The sequence below is a fragment of the Spermophilus citellus genome (genome assembly GCF_964194105.1).
Source record: "Spermophilus citellus genome assembly, chromosome: 8".
NCBI classification, from domain to species: Eukaryota; Metazoa; Chordata; class Mammalia; order Rodentia; family Sciuridae; genus Spermophilus; species Spermophilus citellus.
Genome location: NC_138189.1, coordinates 153,496,262 through 153,512,452, shown reverse-complemented (window position 1 = coordinate 153,512,452; position 16,191 = coordinate 153,496,262). Strand labels below are relative to the sequence as shown.

At 45.4% G+C, this 16,191-nt stretch overlaps 2 protein-coding genes across 5 annotated transcripts in view; both read right to left on the bottom strand.

The window, feature by feature from the left end:
• Window positions 1–237: 237 nt before the first annotated feature.
• On the bottom strand, window positions 238–5,905 carry CCNA2 (cyclin A2). Of its 2 annotated transcripts, none has more exons than XM_081304522.1 (8): window positions 5,468–5,905; window positions 4,658–4,901; window positions 3,663–3,775; window positions 3,254–3,477; window positions 2,450–2,657; window positions 1,575–1,688; window positions 1,142–1,275; window positions 238–757 (listed from the first exon to the last, which is right to left on the bottom strand). In XM_081304522.1, exons 1-8 carry the CDS (start codon window positions 5,678–5,680, stop codon window positions 709–711), a joined length of 1,299 nt encoding a protein of 432 aa, XP_081160648.1. In that variant the 5' UTR covers window positions 5,681–5,905; the 3' UTR covers window positions 238–708. The 2 variants fall into 2 exon arrangements, with proteins under 2 accessions (XP_081160648.1, XP_081160649.1); XM_081304523.1 differs by having other exon boundaries at window positions 5,474–5,905.
• Window positions 5,906–7,479: 1,574 nt separating this feature from the next.
• Window positions 7,480–16,191, bottom strand: part of BBS7 (Bardet-Biedl syndrome 7) — a 48,281-nt gene continuing 39,569 nt past the window's right edge. For all 3 annotated transcript variants that reach the window (XM_081303017.1, XM_081303018.1, XM_081303019.1), the window contains 6 exons: window positions 15,675–15,814; window positions 13,779–13,943; window positions 11,114–11,223; window positions 10,903–11,006; window positions 10,655–10,778; window positions 7,480–8,069 (listed from right to left, as the gene is read on the bottom strand). In XM_081303017.1, the coding sequence (XP_081159143.1) occupies window positions 7,936–8,069; window positions 10,655–10,778; window positions 10,903–11,006; window positions 11,114–11,223; window positions 13,779–13,943; window positions 15,675–15,814 (777 nt within the window). In that variant the 3' untranslated portion in view covers window positions 7,480–7,935. The remainder of the gene's footprint in view (window positions 8,070–10,654; window positions 10,779–10,902; window positions 11,007–11,113; window positions 11,224–13,778; window positions 13,944–15,674; window positions 15,815–16,191) is intronic.

Sequence of the window (16,191 nt, the reverse complement as noted above, 5' to 3'; positions counted from 1 at the left end):
ATAAAGCCTGATTTTTTTTTTTTTAATGTCAGCTTTAAAATGAACCTCTAAAGTGAACTTTTTGACGGTTAATATGCACAAAAAGCTTCCCAAACCATTTTCAACCTCTTCTGTGGCCTGGGTAAAGTCTAGAAGTTGATGAGGAATTTAAAAAAAAAAAAAAAAAAATCACTTTCAGAGGCTGCTGCAGGGTGTTTACACAGAGCTGAGTCTGAGGGTCTCGAGCAGGCGGTTTAGTCCAGGCGTGCTTAGTTTGTGACCATCAGCACACTAGTCCAGTTGCTGAGGAAATGAATGCCAGGATTTTTCAGGGTGTTTTCCTAAAATGACTTTTAAGAGGAAGGCTCCTCACTCCCCACTCTACAACAAACTATAAACAAATTGTCTTTTCTAAGAGAATATGGAACAAGTCATATTTAAACCTCCAATTAACTAAGTCAAAGATTTCCAAGTCGATTTATTATTATCCTGACAGCTGGCATCATTAATACTTTAACAAAACCACTTAAAATTAGCCAAATATCTAGGATAGATACATGTACAAAAGATATACAAATTAAAACCATTAAAAAAGTAATAGATACCATAATTTGTCCTTGACCATAACTTCTATGTTCATAAATGATTGTGAAATGACAACCCAAGATAAAAACTGTACACCATGTACTCTGAGGGATTTACATCTTAGAAAACAGGCGGTCTTCCACGTTACACGTTTAGTGTCTCTGGTGGGTTGAGGAGAGAAACTCCATGATACCTGTAAATTAAAAAGTCTTGTTAGTAAATATTCACTGACAAGGGAGACCTGTGCTGTGTGTGCTGGGCCCTCAGAAATGTTCTTCCTGTCTGTCTGGCTAGGTTGTTTTAGAATTGCTGTTGGATCCCCCTTCCTCTCTCCTCACCCCCAGCTGCAAGACAAAGCATCATTTACATCCTTCTCCAAGCTCCAAGAGATCAGGGTTTCTGTTTTGTTTTGGCGGTTCTGGGGATGGAACCCATGAGGACCTGGCTCATGCTAGGAAAGTGGTCCACCCTGATAGCCACAGCCTGAGAAGAGCTCCGTAAAGAAGCTGTGGCAAACCCCATGTGTCCTTTGATAAAGTAAAATGTCACAGTCTGGAAACACGTGCTCGGCTCTTACTTCGAATGCTTGTACTTCTCCCTTATGGACTGCTGTGCATGCTGCGGGGCTCTGAGGTAGGTCTGGTGGAGGTCCAGGAGACAAGGCTTGAGGCTTTCCAGGGTGTATCCGGTCTTCTGTACCAGCGATTCAGGCTATGGGAGGGGCAGGGAACCAGAGTGCCGTCGTTAACACCCCCACATCTGCTTTCTCAGGCCATTCCCACACCTTGATCCTTTCTCATTACTTTCCCCACCAGCACCATGAACTGCAGCCTCCGTGGGTGGGGCCTGAAATCCTAAGCACACCTTTCAAATCCAAGCTCACAACTAAGCCTTTCCCCTAACATGTTCAATAGGAAAGACGCCTTCAATAGTACGCATACTGGAATAGTTTCCCAAGTAACAGCACCTGGACACCCCGGGCCTGGGACCGCCTGCAGTGTCCTACTCACCCAGCTCTGGCCTGTGACAGTGTAGAGAGCTAAGTGAAAGGCTGCTCCAGCAACCACTGATGGCAGGTACTTCAGGTACGGGTCGGCATCTATCAAACTCAACTCTCCCAAGAACTGTAATGACAAACACTCGATGACCTAGAGCTCTAGAATTCAAACCTCAGACCCTTTCCTTCTGACCTAATTTTTTTTGTCTTTGATACTGCCTCTGTGACAACCCTGGAAAAAATACATAGCCGCATCTTTACACACCCACTATCACGGTGTCTCGCTCCACTTTCATCCCGCATTCCCCTCTAAGAACTAAAGACAGTGCTCTTGGATCCCATTTTCCCAAGCCTTTTCTTCAAACCACTACTCGTAGTGCTTTCCCAGTACACAGCTGTCCCTCGGTGTCCATGCTGATCCTCTTCCAGCACCCACCCATTCACTCGAACACACCAAACCAGTGGATGCTCATGTCCCACATATGTGGATGGTCTAGCACTTGTATATGCTTAGACACCCTCCTGTATACTTTAAACCATCTCTAGGTCACTTGTAATTCTTCACGTAAACTTTACGTAGTTATTGTTTAGAGAGTAATGAAAAGAAAAAGTCTGTACTTGTTCAGTGTAGATGCAGTTTGATTTTCCCCTGACAACTTTCAGTCCATGATTGGTTGAATTTATGAGTGGAGAACCTAGAGATAGGGAGTGCCAACCATGTACTGTCTTTCACCTATGGTAGGCTTTTTTCCATACTGCAACATTAATCTGTCCCCAGAATACTAAATCTCTTGAGCAAAGCAAATTCTACATTTGTATGTAGAATTAAACTCGTGCTCACTTCTAATTATTATATAGGAATCTCCAACAAAATAATAAATAACTTACCATTGCTAAACTTTCAACTTTACAGTTTGCAGGCTGCTGATGTAGAAAGTACTGGGTAAGAAACTGATTTACTGTTGGTGCAGCTAGGTCAAAAGCAAGGACTTTCAAAACTAGGTGCTCCATTCTCAGCACCTGCTTCTTGGTATAGGTGTCATCAGTGATGTACACAAACTCTGCTACTTCTGGGGGGTATATTTCTTCAAACTTTCTACAATGAAAAAAAGTTTAAATAGTAAGTCCTTTTAAGAGAAGCAAACCTCCCAGCTCTGCAATCTCATTTGCAGAATACACAGAATGACCCCAAGTCCACTTTTTACCAACTGCACTTTCACTGATACTTGACCATTGTTTCTAGCAGAGACCTTCAACTACTACTAAATCCAAATCCAAGAGAACTTGTGACATATTCCTCCCAGTGCAGCACAGAACTGAGTGAGAGACATGAGATTTCCCAGGATAGGACCAATGCCAGAGCTCATAAGGTAGCTAGAAACTTAGGTAAACAGACATTTGATGTCTCCATTTTTAAATTCCATCTTCATGCCTTAGTAGAAGGTACTAGGTAATCTAATCATTATGAAATGTGGCATTTCATGTTCATTGGAGGTACCCTGGAATCCAGTTCTAGGAAGACCAGTGTTCTAGATTAGAACGGTTTCACCCTCAGTCCCCTCAGCTCCCACACCACAGCCATCCCTAAAGTACTCTGACTCTGGCCTGGGTATGTAAGGACGTCACAGCCGAGATCACATTCATTTCCCGCATGGAAAGGAGAGGCTCGACAGGAAGGAACAGTGGACTTACGAGGCTAGCAGCATGGCAGCTGTGCCCACAAGCTGAAGTTTCCCTCTCAGCACCGACATGGACGAGAGGAACCTGTCGATGTAGTTCACAGCCAAGTGCAGGGTCTCATTCTGTAGTTTATATTCTTCTCCCACTTCAACCAGCCAGTCCACAAGGATAGCCCGCATACTGTTAGTGATGTCTGGCTGCTTCTTCATGTAGCCCACTCTAGGCTTACACTTGACCTGTCCAGGAAAGGTCAGTAGTGTTAAGACTGCAGTTGGACCATTCACCATCAACAGAGGTCTGCGTGCTGTGAACTGAAGTGCAGCACTGGAAAGACAGTGACCCCAGAGCTCAAACACCATTCTCTGCACTCCACTCAGCTGCTCTTAGTGAACCTAGTGTGCAGGGTGGGCTCAGCCCTTACCTCCATTTCCCTAAGGTATGTGTGAATATCCTCGTGGTAGTCGGGCACTTCATTAACACTCACTGGCTTTTCATCTTCTAACACAATTGATATATCCATAGTGTGTGGCGACTCTGAGAGAATTCAAAAGACAAGATGAATTGCTTCCATTTGATTTAGTAGCTAAAAATGACTACCCCTATAAGGAGTCTAATAATACCAAGGCATTTATTTCATTCAACTAAAAAGGACTTTTCATGGCAAAGTACCTGGAATGTTTTACTCTAGTTTTAGTATCTGTTTACATAGATTTAGAATTGGTTCCAATTAATGAGACAAATGTTGATAAGCCACTAACAGGAGATTGAGTATTAAAGTATCATTCATCTTCCATGAGAGATGGGAGCAGATGGTATGTGATTCTATTAGGAGAGCACTTACTGTCCAAGTTTTTAATAGTATCTAAGGTTTTCCCTAAGAGAATTCAGACCCCATAGCCAGACATTTTCAGAGCACAATTAGGCATCACCTAGAATCAGTACTTTATCAGAAAGTGAAGAAACAGCACAAAACTATAAGCAGGGCTGTCTACAGCAGCTACTATTTTTGTGGGTTAGGGAAAACAGCTGTTTTCCCTACTAACTTGGTACAGGACAGTGTCACTTGCAGGTGATCACTCAGATTGGTTTTACAGAAAAAAATGTTAGTTATAACTATGTCTTCAAATAGCACTCTCTGAAATGGTATCAGAAAAGTGAAGCTATAAATATAACTGGAATCCATTCTCTGAAACAATCAAATGGGATCAGATTCAAATAAGAATTCAAGGTCTATTTAATCAGTATGCAAATTAAGTTGGTAGAGTTCACAAAAGGGCATGAGGATCTGGGTGTTGTAGGTCACTAGGTCAAGTATCAGGGTGGCAGTAGAGGAAGATCACGTCTTCTCTAAGCCTGTTATACAAAACTTCCATACAGTGTATCATAACAAATAGATAGGAGTGTCTTAAAACTTACCAAAACTACCATCCATTGGATAATCCAGAGGCACCAGAGGTTTTCTTGGTCCAGGTAAAGTAGCAGCTGTACTAAAAGCCAGGACATTCTCACACTCTGTCCTTTTTTCAGATGGCCTCTTTTGAGTCTCCTCCTCTGCTTCATCCACATGAATGGTGAATGCAGGCTGTTTACTGTTTGCTTTCCAAGGAGGAACAGCAGTGACATGCTCATCATTCAGGGGAAGATCCTTTAGAGGTGCGACCTAAAGGGAAAGTAATAACAGGCTTTGAGCTTATTCAATGGAGTTTTACCTTTTTCCCCTTGTAACTAATCAGAACTACGTGGAGTTAAAATAACCAAGGCTTCAAGGATGGGGTGTCAGGCTAAAGCATAAGTTTAGGAAATGAGGAAAAAAGTACTTATTCACCACTTTCACCCCAGGGTGGAGCAACAGAGCAAATCCGGCTAAAATGGCGGAATTTACCAAAAGCAAAATGTTTTTCAGACCCCTTCCCGAAACGGAGGTACCGTCTAGAGCAGACGGGTGGGGGTGGGGGATCCGGTCCTGGCAGTGCCTGGGGTTTGAAAGTGGAGAGGAAGGCTGAAAGCTGGGCGAAGGCCAATTCACGCTGTAGGGCTTGATCTGACCCCATTATTTACAGAAAGATGCTTCCACTAGGGAGCATGCTAAGAATAATGGGAGACGCCACTCCAGCGGCATCCCACGTACCAGAAAACCCGGGACCGAGTGGACTCTGGACCCCAGCCCCCTAAAGAGCCGAGAGGTGCTCAAGTCCCGCCCAGCCGCCCTCCGGCAGACCCCTGCACCTTTACCCGGCGCGTCTTGGGCTTCTGCGGCGCGGGACACCGCGGGTTCGCGGCCTTCAGCACAGCCAGCGCGGCCTGGGTCCGCGGCTGCGGGGCAGGAGCCTTCTCCGGGTTGATGTTCTCCTGGTCCTCCTGGAACCCCGTCTGCTGCAGCGCCGGCAGTGCCGGGCCCGTCTCGCGGGCCGCAGGCCGCGGCGCGGAGCTGCCCAACATCGCGGATCCCGGGGGCGCGAGGCGGTCAGCCCGCGCGCCAAGCAGCGTGCGCTTGCCCGCCCGCCGGGGACGCTCCAGCCCTGGCCGTCCGACGCAGCCCAGCCAGCCTGGCCGCCGCGGCTCACCGGCTTGGACCCGCGCAGGACGCAGCGGATCGCCAAGGGTGGAGCAGGCGCGGCGCGGCGCGGCCCGGCGAGGAGGCGCGGACGCCCGAGATGCAGCCAGCCGGCAGCCCGCCGTGCGGCGGCTGTTCCCGCAGTTCAAGTATCCCGCGACTATTGAAATGGACCAATGAGCGCTCCGGCCGTGACGTCAGCCAGAGCGACGGGCGCAACGAGCGCGGGGGCCTCCGGGCGCGGGACTGGGACACGCAGGCAGGGGCGGAGCTGCGCAGGCAGGGGCGGGGCTGCGCAGGGACGACGTGGTAGAGGCGGGGGCGGGGCCGCGCAGGGAGGACGGGCGCCGGGTGGGGCCACGCCGGGCCTGGGGCGGGGACTGGCGCCTAGCTTCCCTAGGCTCCCAGCCCCCCGCGTCCCTAAGCTTCTAAGGACTGAGGGAATTAAACCCCTGCAACCGCAGGGTGCTGCCCGTCTGCAGCCTCGGCACTCCGGTCCCCAAGGCCAGGTGACTCCGCGTCTCTGGCTCCGCCTGCCAGTTGTTAACTGGGCGGAAGGGCGTCGCACGTTAGGGTTAGCCTCCGGAGGCTGAATCTCGTGGGGCTGGTGGGCCTGAACACGGAGCCGCTGCACACCTAGCACACGCCCCCTGGGCTACGCCTTCAGCCCCGGCTCATGCTTTTTTCGGAATGAAAATGCAATCAATCTAAGATTGCACTACTTTTGATAATATGTGACAGTTATGTATTACAAGAAATGTAAATAATCACTAATTTTTATCTTTTTCCCTAAGCTGTGGCAGCCAACACAAAGCAGACAGTGGTATCTTGGTGGCCCGGATATGATTATATATTTCATTTAGGAATTAAGGCTGTTCGAATACACTAAAAACAGGAACTGGGGATGTGGCTCATTTGTACAGACCATGTGCAAGGCCCTGGATTCATTAAATCCCCAAATGCCATCCCCTCACCCCCACAATAAAGACAGTATGACCTTATTAGAATAAAACTCAACTACAATTGCCTTTAACAAATTTTACATTTAATATTCAAGACTGGCACATAATATGACATATAATTAAGAATCACTGTTTTATGGAAATTTCATGAGTCTACCGTTCTTGAAAATATAAAATAGCTTATTTTCCGGTATCTTTATGCCATTTTAAAACCTTTAAATACAGTATTCCCCCCAAATGAATAAGAATTAATGAACCAAACTATGTAGCTTGAAAATGCTATTTTCCTTCATATATAATGAAGTTAGTGGATTTGAGTGCAAGAAAACTGTAGAAATAGTCACTCTTCAGGTGCACACTTGGAGAGCTGGACTGGGGAGAGCGCAGCCAGTTATGATCCCTCCATCCTGAGCCCCACTTACTTCCCTGGTCTCCACTGACAGCAGTGAGCCAAGTGAAGCACTTCACCAACTGCAGCAGGGTCACAAAATGTCCCCAAGCAACAAAGAAATCAGCGGCAAATCAATTCCAACTCCCAGGAAAAAATCACTGATAGGTTATTTCCACTGGTTGATGACACACAGGAATCAGGACACAAACCAGGTGCAGAACCAGCTTAACCATGTACTTCATTGAGAGGTTTGCAAATATATAAAAGAATTGCGAAGATCAAACCAGGTAAGATACAAAAATAAAAAAAAAAACATTTTGAAATCTGTAAAGTAGTTTACAAATCTACTTTATTTATTTCTTTAATTTGGTGGTACTGGGGTTTGAGCCCAAGGGCTTTCTACCACTGAACTACATCCCCAACCCTTTTTTAAAAAAAGGTCTTGCCAGGTTGCTGAGGTTGGCCTCAAACTTTTGAACCTCCTGCCTCAGCCTCCTGAGTAGCTGGGATTAGAGTTGTGCACCACCATACCTGCTTCCAAATACAAATTTCTCAATTTAAAAATTAAAACATCTACTTGCTCCAAATTCATTAATATCCCTCTTAATCATTCTACTTGTGTTTTAAAAATAAGACTTTATTTTTAAACAGTTCCATTTTTCAAAAGAAACAGAAGCTTAAAGTCAATGTATCTCAAATATATTTAGTTATTACAAGCTGGCTTGTAATTTTGCTTTAACATTTTGTTTAAAAGACCACTTCTTTGGGACTTTGCCCTGTTTATCTTTCATGCAGCATCAAAGAAAGCAATCAATGCATTTTGATCATAACTGTCCAGAATCTGCAACAGGAGAGGTACTTTGGTTTTCACATTGGTGCCTTTGAACTTAAACTTATCTATGAAAAGATCGGTGATCATACCTGTAAAAAAAAAAATGTTTTAATATTGATTCATTCGTTCAAGAACAACGTATTTAATGAAAGTGAGTAATTGCCTGATAATCGTTTCTGAAATTCCATCATTTAACATACATAAACCTAAAAGGGTTGATGCTTTAAACATTATTTTGTGGTGATTTTATAGCAAGTGTCCAGGTATACATAGTAAGCTAATAACCTTCTTAATTGGTTTTGAGCTATTAATTCAGTTCAATCAATTGCTGACCATCTTTGAAATGCTATTGGCATAGATAATATCAGAAGTGATTATTTTTCCCACCCAGCAGATTCTATTCTTAGCAGCATTATCTGAATTAAAATACTGTACCTATATGCTGACCTCCAGGCCAAGAGTCTTGGGTTCAAAGATCTGGAAAAATTATCTCACCTTTTAATTTTTAAAGATATAAAATAGGAATAATTCATGCTACCAATCCTTTATCCAAAACCCTGATGTATTTCAGAATTGTTCACACTTAAGGAATATCCTTAATGGGCTATATGGTATTAACCCAAGGGGCCTTAGTGGCAACAACTCATAATATGATACTACTTCTGCCACATAATACATGGATGAATATTTACACTAAGAACAGTAAGATCAGAAATAACTTCATGTCCATTTAAATCAGGTTTTGTCATTAACTTATTCAGATTAAATGAGATTTATTGTCAAACAATTTATGCAAAAAGATTTTGTTTTTAATTTCTAGATTTTGAAGTCACTGATAAAGAGATGGTAGATCTGTACTGATTCCATACGTTATTTTAAGGATAAAAGAGATCCTGTGCCTACCCTGTACAAAACATTAAAATATTTTATATTAAGTAGGTGTGCTGGTGCACACCTGTATTCCCAGTGATTAAGGAGGCTGAGGCAGGAGGATCCCAAGTTTGAGGGCAGCCTCAGTAACTTAGTAAGACCCTGTCTCTAAATTTTTTTTTTCTCATGTATACACACATATATATACTTGTATATACATGTGTATATATAACTGTGAGAAAGTCTCTGGCACATCATCAATTCAGGCAAGGCAGGCTTCGGGATCAACATGGGCTGGAATCAGCTGGCTCTCCAGTGACTGCGGAGACTCAGCACAGCATAGAAGCATGCATTTGGGGTGAAGAGGTTCCACAGTAGGCTTTGCCACTAACTGGGAATGAGACAACCAACCCTTCAGTCTCATTTCAGTTAAAGTAAGAAAAGCGGCCGAGCGCTGGGTAAAGGCCCACCCCACGGCGCTGCTGGGCTCAGGGACCGCACCCTCCCTGCCTCCCTGCCCCTCTCCTCCCTCCCTGCCCCTCTCCTCCACCTGCTCTTCCTTCTTTCAGTAGATCTGTGAAACAACCAGCTTCTCACCACCAAAGAAAAATAAGCTTAAACTGTAAACTGACGCAGATATAAATGTCCCTTACTCAATTTTGCCTAAAAATAATAAAAGCTGCATTTAAAAATATTTTATAGTAGCAGTAAAACCTGGCAGTATTTGTGAGAAGCATCTATCATGCTGTGCTCCATGAGTTAGGTTCATTTTATACCATGGTCCTTCATCACAGTATAATTTCACTTAAGAATTTTTACTAGGATTTTTCAAGTAAAAATACGATTTAAAACTAGCTGACAAGATACAGAAGTGTTCTGTGCAATGGCTGCTGTCACTGGCGTAGGGCCACTATCATCTTTCGCCTGTTCCTCCCACCTGGCAAACGGCCAGTGGCAAAGAAACCCGGCCAGGTATTCTAGAAGAGGGCACTAACTGTACCGGCCAGGTATTGGCCAGGTATTCTAGAAGAGGGCACTAATCGTACCGGCCAGGTATTCTAGAAGAGGGCACTAACCATACCGGCCAGGTATTGGCCAGGTATTCTAGAAGAGGGCACTAACCGTACCGGCCAGGTATTCTAGAAGAGGGTACTAACCGTACCGGCCAGGTATTGGCCAGGTATTCTAGAAGAGGGCACTAACCGTACCGGCCAGGTATTGGCCAGGTATTCTAGAAGAGGGCACTAACCGTACCGGCCAGGTATTGGCCAGGTATTCTAGAAGAGGGCACTAACCGTACCGGCCAGGTATTGGCCAGGTATTCTAGAAGAGGGCACTAACCGTACCGGCCAGGTATTGGCCAGGTATTCTAGAAGAGGGCACTAACCGTACCGGCCAGGTATTGGCCAGGTATTCTAGAAGAGGGCACTAACCGTACCGGCCAGGTATTGGCCAGGTATTCTAGAAGAGGGCACTAACCGTACCGGCCAGGTATTGGCCAGGTATTCTAGAAGAGAACACTAACCGTACCGGCCAGGTATTGGCCAGGTATTCTAGAAGAGAGCACTAACCGTACCGGCCAGGTATTGGCCAGGTATTCTAGAAGAGGGCACTAACAGTACCGGCCAGGTATTCTGTAAGAGGGCACTAACTGTACACGGCCAGGTATTCTGGAAGAGTTAGTGCCAGGTATTCTAGAAGAGGGCACTAACCGTACTAGCCAGGTATTGGCCAGGTATTCTAGAAGAGGCACTAACTGTACCCAGCAAGGTATAGGCCAGGTATTCTAGAAGAGGGCACTAACCGTAGAGCCTTTCGAGATGTGCAGGCTGCTTCTTGTATTCTTCCTGTAGGTGGTCAGCCTCCTCTAGGATACAGCGGTACTCTGGTATCAGGAAGTTTGTGTTTCCTTCATGAACTTGCAATTCCTTATTTAAAATCAAAAACAGAAGCACCTTGGTGTTCAAATTCAGCCAACAGGACACTGAAGTGTTTCTGACTCCAGAAATCCCACTTTTAAAACAGTGGCACGAGCCCACAACACACACGTACCTTCAGAGCATCGATCAGCTGCACCTTCTTGGCCAGGAGGAGCTGGTATTCCAGCTTTGGGTGGATCAGCATTAAAGTGTGTCTGACAGATACTTCATTTATCTCTGCAAGAAGTTGCCAGGCACAACCAGATAAGTCATTTTCATCAGAAACATTATCATTGTAAGACAACTACACAAAATCAGAAAGATTTTTTTTTTTTTTTTTTTACCGTATGATATGTTGAGGTTAATTTTCCTTTTTGTAGCTTCTTTAGAAAGCACATCTTTTAGGATGGATATTGTAGAAATGTTGTCAGATTTAAAAACTCCTTCTCCTTTTCTATAAAATTAATACATTTTTAAAAAGACAAGCTGTAGAAGAGGGCTGGGGACGTAGCTCAGGGGTGGGGTGCTGCCTTAGTATGTGCAATCACCAGTACCACAAAAAAAGAAAGAAGAAAGCTGCACACGGGAATAGCTTCGTCAATACACATCCACACACATCCCGTGACTAGTAGTTAACTGTTTACATTCTATCTGATTTTAGGTGTCTTGACAGTGTTAATATAAAGCATACCTACACATGGAATCATGTTCTCTCTGTTGGGTCAGCTCTGAACACACTCATAAAGCTAAGCATGCTGGACATACGCCTCTTTAAGATATAATGTATCTAAGCACTTCATTTAAAACTACTTTTCTTCTGTGTCATCAACACTTCCAACAGCTGCCTCATATATAAAATGCACTTAGAATCGCCTACTTACATAAACAGGCAACTGTTTTCTTTGATGTAATCACATAAATGACAACATGACTATATGCTTCATCCTTAAAAGAAATCTGACATCAAACCTGCAAGAGTCACTCTGCTGTTTACCCATGCCCGGCATCCACCGCCCTGCTCGCCACGGGACCCTCAGTTTCCTCTGAGAAACTCATGCCGTCTCTTGTCCCCTCCACACAATTTCAATGGCTCTGCCTCCATCTGCTTCTGAGGTGCCAGGAGGAAGCACCTGGCAACACGGCCCACGCCCCACCAAAGGGTTCAAGACTGAACTGAACGACGACACTCCAGCCTGGGAGTGTGGTCACTGGCACTGGTGGGAGGCAGTGGACAAGCAGACTGAAGGATGGACCAGGGTCACATCTTGATGGCATCACCTAAGCCACCGGTCAAGCTGTGCCCAAGACAGTTACTGGAGACTTTTGCATTTGGTCCCTCACTGTGATGACCAGAGCTTCCTAATGAATACATGCCATCTTTCACATATCTCATGAGGTCTCTTCCTCTGGCCTTCGTCCACATAGATCATCTGTACAGACTACTTGTAGGCAAATGCAAGTTGTTTTTTCCAGAAAGATGAACAATACACCTTTACATTCTGATCCCAACTGTGCTATAGAAATCACAGGCACTCCCACCTGTCTCCCAGCCCAACAGGTGATGAATGTAAACCCCCAGTGCCAGGCACCGAGGAGCGACTTACGTGCTTTATCCTCTTAACTGTCATGCAGTTCTATAAGGTAAGTGCTACTATTTCCATTCCCAGAAGAGAAAACTGAAGCTCAGAGGGTTAATACAGCAGATGAATATAGGAGCTGAACCTCATTATGCCTGCCTCCAAATCTTCTACACTACCTCCAAATACAGGCATCTTATTCAGGAACTTGAAAAACATTTATTAAGCACCTACTGTATCCAAAGCCACATGTTAGGTGCTGGGAGGCTATTAACAGAGATAATTAAAAATACCCCTGAGGATATCGTGGAACTTAGACAAGCTTACACAAAAAATACACTTCAGTTAAACAACAATACGTCTCAAAGACAGGTAAGAATAAAATACTGGGGCGGGGGAGACCCTGTCCAGCATGCACTAGGCCTGGGGTCCAATTCCCAGTATCACAAAGAAAAAAAAAAATGCTATGGAAACAGAAAATAATCAAGGAAGTCCTCAGAAAAGTAGCTGTTGGACTGAGCCTCGAGGGTAGAGGGAGTCAGACTGTTGAAGAACGAATGTCAAACAGAAAAGGGTAAAGAGCCAAGGCAGCGCGCTTATCAGGATCCTGCCATGTGTATGGGGTGAGCAGCGAGGCCAGGTGGCTGACTGCTCCCTGGAGGGCCACCTCCACAGGGCGGACCAGAAAGGCTGGTTCCCAGGTGAAGGGCCAGGCAGTGGCGGGGACCCCGCTCTTCAGGGCAGGGAACAAAGAGCCCTGGCCCCCAGCCCACGAAGTGAGACCCACAAAAACGAGTGGAAGAGTGGGTGCGTGAAGACTCTGGGATCAAAGGGCAGACAGGCTGGCTTCGCCCGAGAAACAGGCACACTCAGAGGCAGGAGGGGAGGCCAGAGTCTAGCCCCCCCAGTGTAGAAAAGGGTGGGGAGAAGCCCCGGAAGGGACAGGGCACAGCTGTGGCAGAGGAGCCATGAGGGCAGCCCCCCAGCAGGCCACAGCTGGCGGCCCAAAGCCAAGGCCATTTCTGTTCCCATGGAATGAAATCTAGCTGGAATGGGATGGGAAGGACCGTTTGGCCACATCCTTCTGTGGGTGACCACAGCACACCTTCTTTCTTCATCCAAGTTTTCCGTGTGCGATCTAAAAATATCCCTGCAGGTTTCCTGTGGACATTCTGTCATCATTACTACTCCTCCTCCAAAAGAGCCTTTTAAACTATTTCTAAATGATGCTTGTTCCTGTTGGGAATTTAGAAAAGGTACTGATCTGTGCATACCCATCTTTCCTAATCACTCTCCCAACCTCACTGACCCTATTTGATGTCCAATAGAGTCACTTCAACGCGCAGGTTTCTGATCCTGTGACTTGTAAATTACTCCTGCCTTAAAAAATAGAAACCGGACACGGCCTATGACCCCAGCAGGTGTGACGCACCTGTAGACACTCTCCAGCTGGGTGTCCAGGAAGGTGTTCTGGAAGTGAAAGGTCACGCACTCTCCTGCTGGGGGCTTCTCCGGAACCTCAGGCAGGCAGAACACCACCCAGGAGTGGACCTCAGCGAAGCTGAACTGGCCTGTCAGCGTCAGGGTGTTCATGGGTCTGCAAGGCAAATGCACACAGGAGTGGCATGTCACAGCCTCACGGGCACAGGCCCAGCAGGGCCTCCAACAGTACCCCAACAAGTACCTAGAAAACACAGGTCTTCTTAACATCACACGTTACACAGACATACATTTGGATTTTAGGTCTATACCTGAACCTGTGCTGATGTCTTAATATTCGGTCAGGACATGCAAATAGCCCTTTTTCATTACACTAAGCTTCACCAAAAAAAAAAAAAAAAAAAAAAAAAAAAGTCTACCAGGTCAATCTCACTATTAAAAAGTTCATCTAGTGTTTCTACTATATAAACTGAAGACACTCACATCTGAATCTCCCTAGGGAAAGAATCAGCCTACTATGAAGGAAGGAACTGAGCTTTCAAGTAAGACAGGCAGGGTGGGAAAGCCGGGTCTCGCTGTGTGCCACCAGGCAAGTTAGAGAACGACACCTTCGGCCTTAGAGGGATGTGGGAACATTTCCTATCATGAAACAGCACAAAAAAAGTAACAAGGGTCTGAAAATTAATCACAAAGCTTAAAATAAGCCAAGTGGGAAACCACAAAGGATGAGAAAACACAGAGCATATGGAAGGAAAAGTTCAGAAGGAACTTCACAGGATGCAGAGCTAAGGAAAGGAAGAGCCAGCCAGATCTTTAAGATCATCAAACCAGTTCTCTCGTTTGCAGATGAAAAATCTGAAATCTAGAGAAATTCTCTTCCTGAAGCCACATGGGGACACACTGTGATCCAAGTCTCTGTCCCAGTTTGCTCTTCCTTCTAGCACACCCCGCTGCCCCCACTCGAGTTGACCTCAACTTCAAGCAGGAAGATGTCCCCAAACATCTATTTTCTTTGTTTCCCACAAGCCTTCCTTAAGAAATTTCCTTCTTATTTTATTTAAATCACTTTTTAAGTTAGAAGCTGCAATAGAAATATCTTGGAATTTGGCCTCAAATCTCAGCTCTTGCTCTTCATCAGAAGCTACAGACTTCTCCAGGCCTCCATCTCTCATCTGTAAAGTGGAGACCCGGTGCTATCAGGTAAGTGACAAGACATAAGCACACACAGACTACACGGCACTGAGAAAGCCTTCGGTGACTGTCCATCTCTTTCTCTTCTCTGTCATTCAAGATCAAGTTCTCCTGTCCTGAAAATCTACTCACAGGAAGGTGCTCTCCCTGGAAATCAGAAACAATGGGCACCATGCTCTCTGCTGTCTCTACCTGTATTCCCTGAAGCCAAGAGAAGGAAATGCCATGTGTGAGGCTAAGCAGCAGCGCCCTGCTCACACAGAGCCGCTAAATGGGATGTGTTTACAGTAGATGTTTGAGAGAACTGTTACCCTAGTCATCTTAGGTTGGCAGGAAAGGGGTGGACAAGAAAATTCAATTCAAACAGCTTCGAAAATAAGAGCAAAAATCTTATATTTATTAGGAATATTAAACCCATGCCTAACTATTAAACCACAAGTTAATTTTTAAATGGAGAAAAAGCTACCAGAATATACACTACAGGAATAAAACAAGGCTGGGTTGTGGCTTAGTGGTAGAGTGCTCATGTATCAAGTGTGAGCCCTGGGTTCGGTCCTCAGCACTACATAAAAATAAATAAAATAAAGGTATTCTGTCCATCTGCAACTTAAAAATAGATTACGAAAAAAGAAAGAAAAAGCAAGTTGATCTGAACAGCGTAAGTAACTGAAAAGCCCGATGCCCCTCCTCTGCCCACCTGCTGTGGTCAATGCAGTGCGTCCTCTGATGGAGAGAGAGGGGCTTGATGTGGTACTGGCGCACCTGGCAGGTTTTGGGCTGGATTCTTGGAGTCACATAGGCTTGAAGTGTGCCATACTGGCCTTCGATGGAGCGGATCTGAGGCCCCGCAAGAGAGGAAAGAAAAAGCCACCATGAGCAGCGCGACAACCTCTGTTACGTTCACCAAGTTATTGGGTTGCCTAACTCCTCTGCACTAGTCTGACATTTTACCAGGCCACAACTTTCTTCCCCACGACAGGGCAGTAGAATAAAACCAACCCTGGCCGTCGAGGCAAAGTCGACCTGTGGGTTTGCCCACCACACACTCCAGCTGGCCTGTCCACTCTTCCCAGCCCTTCACCACTCCAGGACAAGACCCACACTCCCACGTACAATTCTGTCGTATCTAAAAAGAGGTGTGAGCATGTTCTACAAGGTTCATAAGAAAAGTACTTAAATCTAGACATTTTTGTTGAACAGATCAATGAGTTTTC